The sequence below is a fragment of the Lytechinus variegatus genome, chromosome 7, assembly GCF_018143015.1.
Source record: "Lytechinus variegatus isolate NC3 chromosome 7, Lvar_3.0, whole genome shotgun sequence".
Lineage (NCBI taxonomy): Eukaryota > Metazoa > Echinodermata > Echinoidea > Temnopleuroida > Toxopneustidae > Lytechinus > Lytechinus variegatus.
Window position 1 is genome coordinate 34312469 of NC_054746.1, and position 16888 is coordinate 34329356.

Below are 16888 nucleotides of genomic sequence, written 5' to 3' on the forward strand. Positions count from 1 at the left end.
CTCAATAAAAAAATTGATGCATAAAGAAGACAAACTGATGCACTCCTCCTGATTGGTTCTGACTTGGGACACTTGGCACTAGCCTTTACCCTCCCTCCGATCAGAATGCAAGATGATAGGGCAGGACCAGTGTTGCTTGCGATTAGTCGAGGAGGAAGTCTGATCTTAAATAGAGCGTTTAAACAAGCGAGGGCTCTTTTCTTGTGCTGACAGAGACCGGTCATGATTGCTTGGTTCCTGTCCCTCATTAAAACAACTTCCCACCCCTTCTGGGCTATCTATTCACTTTATCTTCCTCTCGCTATACTTCTCAATTTGACCCGTTTGTTTAACAAAAACACAAAAAAATCCCTGATCTGCCTCTGTTTCAATCAACATATCCCTAGTCATGTGTGTAGCTTGAACTTACATTCCATCAAGTTCTTTCTAAAAAGTTTCCATCTCTGGCAACGTACATGTACACCCCTTCTTGGCTTTCTCTTCACTCACTCTTCTCCTCTCTCCAATTTGTTTAACAAAAGCACAAGAATCCTCACTATGCCACCGTTTCTTTCAACATTACCCTCCCTCATATGTAAAACATGTACTGTATATAGGTTGAACTTGCATTCTCTCAAATACTTCTAAGAAGATCTCTCTTTTCCCCCAAAGTAAAAAAAAAATATTCTTCCTCTCTGGCAACTTCCGACCCCTTTTCTCAAATTTTCATTTCAATCTATTAATTCAATACAATCCATAAAAAAATTATTCACTAATTACCTTCATAAAGCCCTTTAAGCTCTTTTTTGCAGCCTGCAAATCAACACACACCTGATACTTTTCTTTAAAGTCAATATCTTGCTAATAAGCAAGTTTGGCAGAAAGCATACATGTACACTTCAGTCTATGAAAATACCAAGGCCAATGTGGAAAATATATCCCAAATAGCTCCCAAATTAAGGCTTGGTTTTGGCAAGGAAATTGTTCTATCATATCCTGGGTACCTACTATGCGCTACAAAAATTCCATCATTTTTACTTCATCCAGTCAATTCCATAACATTCTTTTGCCACACAAGTAGAATTCACTATATTCAGGTTGCATACACGTACATGTACATTAAAAATAAAATTGTACCAAAACTGATGAAATCTTAGTAGTCAGCCTACAGTGAAGTCACTATATCTGGCAGGTAACATTTAAAAGATATCATGAAAAATGCTTCTGATTTTAGCAGAACAATAAAAAAGAACAGTGCAATACTACATGTACCTCACAAAAGTGAACCACCCGGAGGATAGATTTAACTTTAGAACCCAAACATTTCCATCATAATGGACGTTCATGTAGGGGCTTTCAGACAAGTGTCTGTAGCATTTAGCAATTTGCATGATTTTCTTTTAATCTATGGAGGCTATTAATGGAAGAAAAAATTTAGTTATGAATTTCAAATAGTGGCAACAAGTATTTTCTAGTGATGTACTGTAGGCCTACATCATAATAATATATTAATTCCTTGGTGGAGTCCACAGTGACCTCTCTCCATTTCTTTCTTTTTCTCCACTTCTCTCCCTCATTCTGTTCTTCAAGTTCATACCCTCACTGCAATATTTTGTTCGAATTTTCTCCATCTTTTTTTTTTACCAATCCACTGGAAAAACATATGCCAGGAATGGATTAAACCTACATGTAATCTGTATAAATATTTTCATATTCGCCAGCTAGAAATATCTTAGCAAAGAATGTCAAAGGGTGCAAATCTGACTATATTAGGAAAAAGGTTGAACTGCACAGTGCCAGATGGACCAATGGAAATTCAGACACTCCAAGTTTAAAGGGGATTTCACAATTGGCTGTGTGACTGTTTGCGACCATTTGCTTTATGTGCACAATCGCAACAGTCAAAGATTGTCATGTACAACCACTTGTGAACCCCCTTTAATACTTTCCAATGTAATTCGTTTTGATAGATAGCTATCTAAAAGTAAATAAGTTATTGATTCTGCATATTGCAGTGCCATCAATACACCAATTCATAGATGTGGAATAGTGGGAGTTTGCAGTCAAGTTTGATATACATGTAGAAACAAAAATCTTGGGCTGCTTCAACTTGCCTGATAACAACAGGTGATTTAATCCTCTTGACAAGTGATCTACAGACCCTATTATAATACATTAGGTGGAAATGGTTACATTTTGTAATTCCGAAGGTTCGTAATTCCAAAGGTTCTTTATTCCGAAACACGTAAATTGCCTATACCTCGATGTTCGTTAATCCGAAAACGTAAAAGGGTTCGTTAATCCGAACATTTGTGGCGTTATTCCGAAGGTTCGATAATCCGAAAACGAAATAAGGTTCGATGTTCCGAAGGTTCGTTAATCCGAAAACAAAATGAGGTTCATTGTTCCGAAGGTTCGTTAATCCGAAAACGAAATAAGGTTCGTTGTTCCGAAGGTTTGTTAGTCCGAAAACGAAATAAGGTTCATTAATCATTTTGTTTTCGGACTACGAACTATCGGAATTACGAACCTCATTTCGTTTTCGCACTAACGAACCTTCGGAATAACGAACCTTCGGAATATCCGAACCTTTGGAATAACGAAGCTTCGGAATTACGAATGTATGCGGGTGGAAATCATCTCACGTGTATCTCGTGCAGAAACCATGCTTTTATGTTAGTATTTTTATTTGATTCATAATTGTGAATTTTGTGATTCTAAGTACAAAAAGTTGTTTGAACGCACCCAAATTTATAATCAATCATTCCTTGGTCTAGTCCCCCCAACTCTATTTGATTCTTATTTACTGCTAATATTTGAACAGGTGTTTTAAGAAGGGAGAGCTGTCTGGGCCAGTTAGCTGATGACTGAATCAACCAATTTCACTGTAATAACAATTTATTGACAGCGATCAAACAGTTCACTTTCAACAATAAAGTGTAAGGTATTTTCATTGAGTAGGAATGTTGAATGGATGATTATTCTCCCACAATATATTGTCCACTCAGTTTTGTGACTTGTCAATAACAGAAGAGTAGATTTACCGCCCAAAGAGTACATGTGTTCATACTACAATTACCAACCAATAGAATTGAAAAAAAAGACAAATCTTGTAATTCAATAAAAAAAAATATATGAACAAAGAATCAAGTTAATACATGTATACTATCTATACATATATAGTGGACAGCAATAAGGGTCATAACTAATAAACCAATCTGTAACAGACCTTGGGCCAGTTGCATGAAGAGTAACAACTGTGGTAACTTTTTCATTATGACAACTACATAGTAAGAGGGCTCAGTAACCAATTAAAAATCAAGATTTCTATGGAACTGGTTAAGATCCTTTATAATGAAAAACTAAAATATCAAATAGGACAGTAATTATTTTATATTATACTATCCCAGTAGAACTACATTTAAAAAACTTACCAAGGTATTAGCTTAGCTACTGTAAAAAAAATACATGTATATTCATGAAGTTAGCAAAGATTTCTTTTAAATCTTTGAAATTAATAATTTTAAGTTCAATTTTTTAATGCAAATTTTGCATTTAATAAAATATGGATCAATATCTGAAACAAGGTTACATTATTTTCAGGTTCAATTCCCACAAAGAGTAATTGCACTGTCAAATGTTGTATGTAGATTCGCACCTCTGAGCATGACCATATCACCAAAAATTAGTCCATTGATATGAAAACAAGTTAAAATGTGTACAGGCTCTGTGCTACTATTAAGGTAGAGAACTATTTTTCAAGAAAAAGTTATCACTATTAGAAGAACCACCATCGATACTGAGTTATGAAATAATTTAAGAAACTACATGTACCTCCCATTATATAAAATGCTTGGTACAAAGGGTAATGAATCCACTTTTTTGACAGGCTTCTATACCTGTCTGGTTGATCTTCAAACGTAAGTTTTATCCTCAATTTGACACAAAATAATTTATCATCTTTCCATAGATGCCTAGGTACAAAGTTAGGTAAACAAGTTGTATTTTTCTCCAAAGTAATAAAAGGAGGTAGTGCCTTTTGTAACAAAGGTCTTCAAATACAAGTCTGAGTCGATAACAATAGAAATATGCTGCTGTAACTGACAGTTTATGTATTTAATAACTGGCTCATTAGACCTTAGATTATTGTCACACTGGGCAAGTTCTAAAAAAAGAAAAAGCTAACAAAAAAACATGGCAAATATTTTAATCTCTATTGAACAGCTCAATAACTGGGTTCAATGAATATTTGTTTAACCATCTATAAAGATCTGAAGCCGATACCATTTTAAAATTTACATGATTCATTGCATTGCTATGTCAAGATCACTCTTCCATATCCTTCCACACTTCGTTGTAAATCTATATCAAGAAAATTTTACACATACAAATATATTTTGTTTTGTTGCAGAATAGAAGTTCAAGAGGTCAAGACTTAAATAATATTGATGATTTTAATTGCTGATTAAAGATTAAATCTAATCAGAGCATTTGAAAAGCATTTATATAAAATACAAAACAGTGATTTATCAGGGGGTAAATATTGACTTTAAGCTGAATAGAATTATTTTTTTTAAGGACAATACAACTTTTCACCACATTGTCCAGTCACAAATGAGAGTGATAGTTTTATATATCATTCATTATGTTTTGAATTATAAGACATGACTTGTTAACTTTAATTATCCTTTTTTCAGTCAGTCTACTTTCCTGTCATTATCAAAGAGGCTGTTCTAATTACGCTTTCTAAAATTAGTTTACTGGAAGCAGATTCAGGAAACCACTTTGGAAGATCGCTTTGTTAGCGTTCCCATTTGATCACACGAAAGTGGTTTTTAAAATCACTTCACGTAAAGCGCTCTTGTTGCTATGGAAACGCTCTCAGTGGAGTGAAACGTTTCGCACAAAATTCAAAACTGCAGCATAGGCATTCTACACCTGTCGTGTGGAGTAGCGCGCTCAAAATGAGCGAAGATCGCTTCCAGAGCTACCAAGTCTCACGCATTATGCGTGAGACTCAAGCATTTTGGACTCTTGTTCATCCCCTCAAATCTCTGTCTCATGCAACTATCACAGCCCATCCCCATATACATTGTACACAATGTCTGTGATCTCACTCAGATTCACAGAAAATCTCACGCATAGCTGGTCTTTGAACTTGGCATCTCTGCGCTTCCCGAAGAACGGTTGTGTCCTCACTTATGCTAAAACCAGTTTAACGAGGCAAAGCGATCTTGAAAACTACATCGCGAGGTGGTTTTCCAAACTGGTTTGGAAGATCGCTTCCAAGACTGCTTTGACCGTTCTCACTACGCGTTAAACTAGTTTTAGGAACGCAGTGAGAACAGCCTCAAAGAAGTCATTAAACAGGGTATTTTTGAAATTACAGAGATGTGACCTTGTAATAAGCAGTGCCAAAGAAATTGCATGATTTGTCAATTTTAAAAATAAATTCAACTTTGGTTGGCATGAAAATGAAAGGTAAACGTATGCTGGTATTTAAACCTGTCATACATATCCAGGAATTTATCAATCTATCCCTCTAATTTAAGTGACATAGAAAATAGACCTACATTTTCCACAGTTGTCATACTTGTATCACACTTAAGGTATTGAAAATATTCCAGGCGAGGGGTGGGTCATCTAAAAAAATATGTAATGACCAAGAAGATGGATTCTTCAATAATATAGAATTACAGGTAAAAGATACTTTATTTTCATTTCATTATTATTTTATCTTAATTTCTCTTTCAATTTCTATGACTCATTTTTTTTAAATAGGGAGAGGTTTGATTGCTAGAAAAAACATTTCAGTATTCCAAAATGAAAGCTGAACAAATTTCAAAATACATGAATCTGTTCCACATTCTGCAATATTGAAGAATTATCACTTGTAAAACATACATGGGGAAAACTGAAAATGGATATCATAAGTGAATCAAAATCTAGGCCCTTTTTGCTCAACACTTATTGATTTTGACAAGCTTAAATTATTTGATTATGAAGATATTATCAGCTTAATCCTTCTAATCAAGAATTGCCAAAAGCTGTTTAAATTAATTTCCATCAACAAGCAAGGTGCTAATTAGAAATTGAACATTATAAATCTTTTTCTCATCATTTTGGTTCTTTGCCGTTCCTTATTCAATATATCATTAGATTCAAATTTCACATCACTTCAATAATTAAAACTAATCTTCACACATACATGCAGAGTCACAGGTATATGTAGGATTTCATAATCCATTTCTTATGTTATTATTAGCATTGTAATAAGGTAAAAAGAGATATGTAAAAAGTTATCAACTCTTTAAAAAATTCTTGAAAAAAGACTTGCATGCATAGAAGTAGTGAACTACTCACATTAAAATCACATGATCGCCCTAGCAAACACTATGTGACAAAAACTGAGCATTATTTAAAAGAGAGAGAGAGGGTAAAAAATCACTTTCCCATCAAAATGCGGTCAATTATGCAGCGCACATTTTCAGCTGAACATTACATCTCGATCAAATGCACAAACACATGGCAAGCCGCCGCCCCTACCCCGTCAGTACAATGGCAATTTTCACTAGCCCTCGAGGGCATGAATGGGGGAGAGGGGGGTCAACTTACATCTCTCAGCCTCATTTGACAGCTGCCGCTTTTGTAAAGTCACAATAGCATCTCTGCTGTGCGTCAGTCTACGCTCATAACATTGCATTCAAGTACATTCAATGAAGTGTTACACCTATTATCACTCCAAAGGGTGCTCGCTCAAAGAATAACCTCTTTACAGCTGCTACATTTTCCCCTTGCCACCTCCATCTTTCTTTTATTTTGTTTCCTTAATTTTCTCCCACGAGGCTTTAGGAATAGAGAGCATTGATTTTATTTTCTTGAAAGATGACTAAACATTTCAGCCTTGTATCAATAAAGAAATAAAAAAACAGTCATCATATTTATGAAGAGGTTTATGGTATCAATTTAAAACTTCAATTTGATACACATACTGATAAAAGATCTACCAAAGAACACTTTTGAATTTGTTCAAATTACAAAATCATTTTCAATTCTAGAGCCCACCTATTCTCAATTCAATTTCCAATCATTACAATCAATTCAGTACCCCGCCAATTGCACAGTCAACAAATCACACAGAGAAATCACAACTATTTTCTGCACTATCAAAAGATGGCGCTATACACTTTTTATATGAAAAAGGTGTCTAGGGCAATAGACAAGTAATTATTTCTCCATCTAGACAGTCATGAATGCCATGGAAATGAAATAAAAGAAAAAAAAATGTAATATTAAATACATTCAAATCTTTACCATCTGGTACTTAATAAATTGTAATATCTTTCAAAAAAAATTTTCCCACACTTTAATTCTGTTCAGGAACAGCAACCTAGAATATCCTAAGTCTTGGTTGTAGCAATAGTGATCATGGGGATTCTTGAGCCACTAATGAAACTCCCACAACATCTGTGACCAACCAACATTCTCTCATGGGATCATTCTTTTCCAGTATTTGCTCTTCTTTATCTTGATGTAAAAATATGTTAGGAATTTAATTTTCATAAGATTCCGTTAACTTTAGAAGTACGGATTCAGGAGGTTCTCAGACAATGACCGTATCTTATACAGGTCTGCATCAACAAGGCACAATTAAGTCCGAAGTATAAGGTTCCCTGTAATTTCATAATAATTGCAGAATAAGACTTTGGTCAATCATTTTCCTGTGAGGAGAGGGATTTCATGCAACAAGACGTAAGATGATCAACACAAATTTTCTGAAAAGTTCATTAATAAAAGTGAATGTAACCATAGAGGGAGTAGGGTATAGTAAGCAAATAATCACCATTGGTGATGGGCAAACTACCACTTACGTAGCAAGCTGGACGTAGCTATCTTTCTGAAGCCAAGCTATGGAAAGATAGCAAGTACATCCTGTTTGCTGAGAATGTGATAGTTTGCCTCGTCACCTGAAATCAAGAGGTGATAATATACTTTATATTCCGCGTCGGGAACCACTATAAATGAAAGAGACCAATATCAATACAATCAGTACATCTCTATCAATTTTTTTTTAAATCAAGTTTTCCTTAGAAAAAAAAATCTATCGAGACGATTATGCAAGCTGTTTTAATGCTAGCGCGTATGTAAACTGTGCACAAGCATCTGAGATCTTGCATCAGCAAGATTTATTATGACCTCACAAAGGAATTTTAAGTAAAAAAACAACAACAATCGAGGGGCAATGCACAAAGTCCAACTGCTAGTGCATATGTACACTACACGCATTCATCTACATGTACATCTTGCATGATCATCACTGCAGGTGATGGAGAAAGATGGACCGAAAAAATTGAATGGCAATGACCTCTTCATTTCACGTGTATTCAAACTAATTCATAATGCGTTATGACCCTCTGGAATGAAAATATTAGCGAAACACAAAAGTTCCAGTGATGATTGATGGGGAAACTACCCTAAATCACGTGACCGACTTCTGACCAATCCTACAGCAAGATCCTGAGTATGAGGACTGTAACATCAATTATGTGGACATGTAATAAATTCATTATCTATTCATGAGTAGTTCCGGAAATAAGTTCAATGCATGTTTCATAATTATATTACCAAATAGTATATTTTTTCCTCCAAAAAGGAGATAGCTAGCTTTCCTCACCCAATGCATCATCATTCAAGATCTAATATAGCAGATGGGACTTTTCACAATTATATTACATATGCATACATGTATCTAAAGTTCTAGAGTTCTGGACTCTGAAAACTTTATATTTCAGCCATTCTTAAAACCAATTTCGCTCAAATAATCACTTGAATATTTTAAATCTATAATTCAATATCAGCTCACATACCACGCTTCTTTGCTCAACTCAACTAACTCAACTCTACTGAACTCAATTTAACTCTACTCAAGTCCAGTCACTCAACACACTCACCTCAGCTTATAAAATAACTTTTATTTCAGCTAATAATGACATTAAATCTTTGAAGCAACAACTCTCTCTTGCTATTGAATCTTTTTCTTTCATTCTCAATTCAGTACCCTGTATTTAAACATATATGAGAAAATCTCACCAGTTCAGTTTATCAGCATGCTTAAACTTGCTTCGTCACAAAGCATTATGGATTTATCACTTGTGAATGAATTTAAATATGTACTTACTCTGGTTTTTTGGCAGTTATTGAGTTCCCTTTCTTTGTCTTTTCAGCCAACTTTTTCTTATTTTCTTTCCTCTTTTCTCTCTTTGCTTTGGCTTCCTCATACTCTTCACATTCTAAAATAAAAATGAAAAATATGAAACAAAAACTATGAAATAGTGCTGATATAACATATACAAATTGAATATGTTTATCACTTTACCTGGGAATAAAATGAAATAAAGTAATTGCTCAATGGTAAAGACACAAAGAAGAGAACTCTACAAGAAAGGTCAGATATCACATGGTTTGTAATCCTCACAAAAAGACTATGTTACCAATCAAATGAGCCAAAACTTTTTGGCAAAGGTAAAGAAGATATTCTTGTGAATATGCATAAAATTTCACCCCAGATAATCTAAATAAATAATATCATATATTTCATATTTTGTTTGAATCTGATGAGCAGAAGAAATCAGTGAGGGAATTATTTTGTTACTGTGTATGTATAAACTGTCTGGAATATTATGCTTGAGACTAAACAGAAGGTATCTGAAATTTGAAGCAAAATACTTTATTTAATTAATTCAAGTATTGAGTAATGAAATCACATAACACATAGCCCAACCTTTTCTCAAAAGATAAGCAAAATATTCATTTTGCGATTGAAATAAATATAGTTTTTTTTCGATGGCTCTTTGGTCTTTGAAAACATTTTCAGTGTCATGATTTTAAAGAGACAGTATTCAAATAGCGACTTAAGTCAGAAAAATCAGTATTTTACTTTGATAAATGCAGTAAATTTGGTATTCAAAGCATGAATAGGGTCAAGTACGAAAGACATCTCTATAATTATTTTGAAGTCTTTATTTCAGGTACAGATTTTCCTTTGCTGTCATCTTGAGCTATGCAGGATTACAATCTAGTGCTGTTAGTTTGAGTATGTAAGCAGCCTAGCATTTTGCAATGACATGTTATGTCAAATTGCTTCTCAGTCTGAATTTTGGCTAGAACTTGGCTTACTGAATGGTGATTCCATAAAAAAGTTAACCTTTCCTGTATGTCACACCCCCATTTTTCTCCAGTTTTTCTGCACTCAATGAACTGCTCAAGCTATGATAACTAAATAGCATCACAACTTTTGATGTGAAATAAAAAAAAAGGCAAATAATTTCCAGCAGTTCACAACACCCAAAATACTTAATGGGATTTTCCGGAAGTATAAAAACACAAGTATTCTATTGGATAACACATAGCCAAGCAAATAAGTAAGAGTTGTACTTCATCCAATTATCAAATCAGTCCCTGATCCTCAATGTGTCAATAAATAGTAACTTACCTTTTAATTTTGTGATTCCATTTCTTCTACATCTGACCACTTCTTTTATTCTTGATTTAATTTCTTTCTCTTCTGCAAAGATGAACATTGACATCAAAATTATAAAGCTATAATTTAATAATGAAAAAGCTTAAAAAAATAAAAATAATCACCAAGTAAACCGAGGGCAGGACAAGACCTGGGCATTGTAGGATGCACTTTTAATTCAAGCTAAGTGTGGAAGCTATGAATTGTTTAGGTTTAAGGTTCAAGCCCAATCACGTCTTTTAGTTTTAGTTGGTGACATTTCAGGTTGGCCCCTAAAGTAAATAACCATATCTGATTGATACATGTCTGTAAAAACTCAAACACACACATAGAAAAGATCAATTTATTATTGAATATCTAAATCTTAAAACATGTTTTATTCAGTGCATTTTCACTATTTGTTGTTCTTTAAAAATGGTTACTACTTAACTAGAAATATTCTTAGAGTTTCTTAGAATGTACTTCCTCCCTTGCCAGTAAAAAATTGTGGTTAACAAGTTAGCCTTTTATCAATCCACATGTCAAGTTGTTTCACAAAAATATAAATTTCATCTTTCTCACTCAAATCAAAGTTTAAAAGGGGAAAAGTAGCTAGAATGTTTCAAAAATTTCAAACCAACTCAACCAGGGAGCCAAATCATTTTATCTTTGTCACTCGAGTCAAAGTTAAAAGTGAAAAAGTGAAAAAGTAGATCAATGTTTTGGAAAGAATCCTAATAACATACCTGGGATGTGTCCTATACCTTCACATTTATATTCAAAAGAACATTTCACAAGATTATAACATCTCCTAAGATACTTAAATTTGGGAATTGATATGGATTAGACAGTATGATTCTTACTCTGTATATTATCAAACATTTCTTCAAGGTCTGTGGTAGGGATGAATCTAACTAATGGTCTCAGCTTCTCTCGGAACTCTAACTCCTCCTTGGAAGGCTTGCGTTTTTGAGCTGGAAATCAAAAGAAGACGGAAAAATTGACTGTAAACGATGAAGATTTGTTCATTTTTGTTTGATTCATAATATAACCAGAAAGGACCATTGAAATTATCTGAAATAACTTTTACATAAAACACACATTTCTTTACAAAATGTTTATTTGAACATGGAACGAAGGAGATTGTGTGGCAAGGATTGAATTAATATCAGTATGAATTGTAACAATAACAAACAAAGTTTGCTTTTAACTTCCCCAGGACGGTGGCTGACAAGGAGTCTCAACCAGGCCCGGAGCCTCTTGTACCTTCTTCTCCTACCGAGGAGCCCCCCACAAAGAAGAATAAGGAGGATCACAAGAACATAAGCCCCCAAGATTGAGGCAGTCTTGCCTCTTCTTGCCTGGAGTCTTGGGTGTTACACTTCATAAAAAATGATTCATGATGCTTTTAGAGCAGTATGAACTCGTTCCGCCAAACTCCATATCCTCCGTATCCAATGGTGTCCCTGAGCATTGAAATGATCGTCCAGGTGAGAGCCTATCCACACAAAGGGGAGCCGCCAGTGATTCTCATGATTCACCAGTGCCACGGCCCCACCCAGGGGTGACTCCCCCAGTGCTGCAGGTCCTGCTCATAGCAGTCAGAGCTGCACAGCAAACCTTGACTGTGGGCAGTTTTGCGGGTCAGCCCATGAGTTGCACACAAGGACATACATACCCAGCGGCTCTATGCAGTGGTGTAGCTACGGGGGGGGGGGACTGGGGGGGCACGTGCCCCCCCAGGTGCCCCCCAGAAAAAATTGGCAGAGCAAAAAAAAAATAAAAAAGGGTGAAAGAAGAAAGAAAAAGGAAAAGAAGAAAGAGAGAAGAAAAAAGAAGAGGAAAATAAGAGGAGGAAGACGAGTGAATGAAATAATGTGAGGGGAAGACTTGCAATTAAAAAAAAATCTTTTCATGTTACTATATAAATTTTTTGCTGGCACTTCACGCCATAATTGCCTGTTCGATGGGATTCGTATCTTGCTCAATAGGTTGATGTGGAGCGAGTTTTTAAGTCAATATGCAGAACATATTTTAGCTCGGACATCGAGCTTTCATTATTTTTTAAATTTCATTTACAAATTTAAGTGCTCTGTAAAATGTCCGTTTTATGGTCTACATATCAGCATTTTAAGCTCACGCTGCGTGGTCACATTATTTGATTTGCCAAGTTCATATTGTCTACGTGTATTCCATAATGTTCCATTAAACAAATGTATTCAGAATGCCCAGATTTTAGGTCTAAATATAAAACATGCGCGATAGCGTGCATGTTCTTTATTTAAAATGTACTTAAATTATCCAGTTTTACATCAGAATATCAATAATTGTCTGCTCACGCTTCACGATCGCATTATTAATGATACCCAATTGACTATATCCTATTTATGACTTACAAAATATGAATAGAGTGTCCCGCTTTTAGGTCTAAAATCTCAATTTTCTTCCTCTCGCGCTTCGCGCTCGCATCAATTGTTTAGTTACATACCTATCCCATTAATTAATACAAAAAGTGCTTAGAATGACCATTTTTTTAGGTCGGAATGTCAAAAAATTTGCTCACGCTTCGCGCTCGCATTATTGAAATATATACCGTCTTCGTGGGTAACTGTAAGCAGTCCTTAACAGGTCCCTTTTCGATAATGCTAGAACAGTTGATAAAAATTTCTGTTCGCGCTTGGGGGTACATACGAATCTTCAGGATCACACATAACATTGCCCAGAAAATTAAATTTGAGGAAAAAATACATTAAAGTAAAAAAAAATTCGCTCGCGCTTCGCGCTCGCACTTTTTATAAGGCTTATGAGATTATTTTATGTTTATGACTGACTGTTATATGACAAGTGACTGATATACAGTGCGTATCAAAAAAAACAGGACAGATTTGAAGTCTATAAAATTTTAGTTTCAAACTATTATTTCTATATTTTGGTGTTAATAGGTGGTCTAAGGTCTGGTCTTTCAAATGCTATTAAAAAAATTAATTTCGTTCATGCTTGAGCGAACACGGGACGTTTTTGTTGGGGGTTCAAAAAGAGGCTTGCGCCAGAATTGCAGAATATGAGTAATATGATGATCGGACTTCTTGCTTATTAGCAGACTTCCTCTTAACCTTTTCATTATCTTTGCCATAATTTTCAAATCATGCGGTCAAAATTCATTTTCAGATCTATTTATTTTCTTGAATTATACAGTTATTTCTTTTTAATATGCTCTCTGTTAGCTTTGAATATTCCTTCTTCAAGCTAAAATTTTTTTTTTTTCAACCGAATTATGGGAGAGCATGGATTTTTTTATTCAAATCCTTTCATTATGTGCTACAAAGATTATGGTGCCTTTTGAACAAAGCCACACAGATGGGTGGGCGCTCGGGTTGCTCCCCCCCAATTAAAAAAAATCATGACTAAAAAAAAGTGGACAGGAAATAAAAGGACAGATAGAAGGTAAAATATGATATTATTTTCTGAATATTATGTCAAAATCTATCACAAAATTTGATATTGTAATTAAAAAAGTGGGAATATTTGCGTGCTCACTTCGCTCGCTCACAACTTTTTAATACATTTTACCCGATCTGCCATATCTAGCTCCTTCAAAATTGACTCAATACACCATTGTCATTGGAAGACATGAATCCCCTTCCTGTATTTCCTGTCAAGCAATTAAAGGGGAATCCAACCCAAATAAAAACTTGTTTTTATAAGGAAAAGAAAAATCAGACAAGTTGATAGGTGAAAGTTTGAACAATATTGGACAAACAAAAAGAAAGATATGAATTTTTAAAAGTTGTAAATATTGGTAATCACTATACCCATGGAGATTTCAAATTGGCCGCATATTGGATGTCATAGTGATGTAAGGCAAGGACTACTCTTCCATGTACTCCAATACATATTATGGCTAAAATGTCATTTTCCCCAAAAGTTTTATTTCAAATTATATTTTTCTTTCATGAGGACATAAAACAATATACTACATGGGTTATATTTAGATTACTGCCCCAGGGGAATGGGTACTTAGGAGAAAACCACAAATCCCTGATGATAAAGTACATGGCCTATGGGAAAGTTGTCCTTGCCCCTTGTCATAATTTACTTACCCAGTTGCCAATTTGAAATCTACATAGTATTAGTGATCTCAGTTTTAAAGCAGCTATAACTTTCTTATTGCTTGTCCAATTTCTTTCAAACTTTCACCATTCTGTTTATTTTATTTTTCTCCTTCCCAACACAACATTTTATGGCCAAGGCTGGATTCCCCTTTAAACTTGGTCAAGGAATTGATGACCCATTGAAAAATAGATTCATGTCTTTTAAAGGTACATAACATTATTTGTTTCACATAATAAAACAATTTTAATAATCACAATATTTCCCAATTAATCATTCAAATCTTCTTGCTTGGGTTGACAAAAAAATCTTCTTTTCTCAGTTACTTATGAAGGAAAATTAAAAGGTAAGAGAAGATTAAATGAAAAAACGAAATAATTCAATTAAATAAATAACTTTGTAAATGAAATTTGAGAGCATAATTCGAAAATTGTGGCACAGATAATGAAAAGGTCAAGAGGAAGTCTCCTGATTAGCAAGAAGTCTGATCATTGTATTACACATATTCTGCAATTCTGGCGCAAGCCTCTTTTGAACCCCCAACAAAAATGTCCTGTGTTCGCTCAAGCATGAATAAAATTTATTTTTTTAAATTGCATTTCAAAGATAAGACCTTAGAGCATCTATTAACACCAAAATATAGACATCATTATTTGAAACAAAAATTTTATAGACTTTTCAAATCTGTCCCGTTTTTTTTGATACGCACTGTATAGGTGAAGAAAATTTCGGGCCCCGTCCCCTATTGGCGAAAGTCGGATCAGCCCTTGTGGACACATACACACACACCGGAAAAATGGCTGGTGCCCCCCCTGAAAAAGCAAGGACCCCCCAGTGCCCCCCCCCCCCGGAAAAAAATCCTAGCTACGCAACTGGCTCTATGCGCTCCGTTAAGGGAGGAGACCAATTTTGGGGACAATCCCCCTTAGCAAGTCAAGGAGCAGCTTTCATTGGATGTCGAATCCTCCCAACTCGCCAGGCAATCAAGCTCTCTAGACTACCCCCGCAAAGTTGCACTCTTGATGCCAGAGCGCTCCTTCAGCGATACCTTCCCCATCTCTATAACAGGATTTTTATAAACCCTTTCTCTGATTCCATTTTATTCACATTCTAATAAGAGGGCAAACAAGACGGGTATAAAGGGTACGCAAAACTTTGGTAGCTGCTATCCAAAACCTGCAACTATCATGAAGCAGACAAACTGATCTCAAAGTATGACCACAGAGCCCTACTAATATAGACGATGAAAGCCACTTTCTAAACTTACAACCAATATATAGAAAGTGGACATTGCCTATTAAAGGTTGTTACACTTGAGGACTAGGACCATAATCACTATCTCAAGGATGCACTCTCCTGAAGCTAATTTTAGTCATTCCAGAGAAGAAGACAGCTACTGAGTGCTCCTTCGTTGCTGTGAAGTACACAAAGAGCCAATTGAGATCTTCAATGACTCAGCAGCATCTCAACCATGCTGTTACATATCAAACTGTTTTTAAAACACTATCAGAGAAATATGAAAAGCTTCCTCTAATTAAAAAATCTTTGTTGAAGATTTGTTTATTCAGAAACCTTTGACATTTCTAATACGTACAGCAGCACCATTAGCACTTTTACATCACAGAGCAAGTATCACAGCACTAAATCTATAAACATATTTAAATTGAGTATTCATAACCTCTTTCTTATTTGTTTTGATTTGCATATAATGATATTACATACTCTTGGATATCTCGTTGTGATGATCGATTCTTAATTGTTCACTTGTAGGGAGCCCTACCTACGGGTTTATGCTCATTCAGAGCCTTGTATTATGTTTTGTAATATTGTACCTATGAACATTGTTGTAATTTTGTCTATCTTTAAACATGGTATAAATAAATGGTCATTATCAAAACCTGAACATCCTACTTACAAGCTGACTTTTGTTTTTGTGATGATGAAGATGGAGGAGGTCCAGGTGGAGCTGTTGTTGCTGTTGATACTGCAGCGTTGATAAGACCATTCTCTCTAGCTATTGTTTTCCTTCTACCTCTCTCCTTTAATCTCTTTGAATACATATCTACATGAGCTAGCTTGAGTGCTGTAGATAAACAGAAAATGGGATGCTGTAAACACATTCTGTTTCAATGAACATCAATTAAATTATAAAGATATACATTCATCAGCTTCTGGTTTGTCACTGACCAGTAAACAATAGGTGACAGGTTCATATTCATCTTTGTTTTCATTTTCATACCTCACAGCAGCCAAAATTTGTTCTCACTACTTTTTAGATTGAGTTGCAATCTTTTGGGTACA

General features: G+C 34.9%; 1 protein-coding gene across 1 annotated transcript in view; it reads right to left on the reverse strand.

The window, feature by feature from the left end:
• LOC121419094 (transcriptional adapter 2-beta-like) overlaps window positions 1-16888 on the reverse strand; it is a 60674-nt gene that overhangs the window by 32017 nt on the left and 11769 nt on the right. Inside the window, exons 9-12 of the mRNA XM_041613402.1 lie at window positions 16503-16670; window positions 11341-11451; window positions 10472-10543; window positions 9158-9269 (exon numbers count right to left, since the gene is read on the reverse strand). Of these exons, the coding sequence (XP_041469336.1) occupies window positions 9158-9269; window positions 10472-10543; window positions 11341-11451; window positions 16503-16670 (463 nt within the window). The remainder of the gene's footprint in view (window positions 1-9157; window positions 9270-10471; window positions 10544-11340; window positions 11452-16502; window positions 16671-16888) is intronic.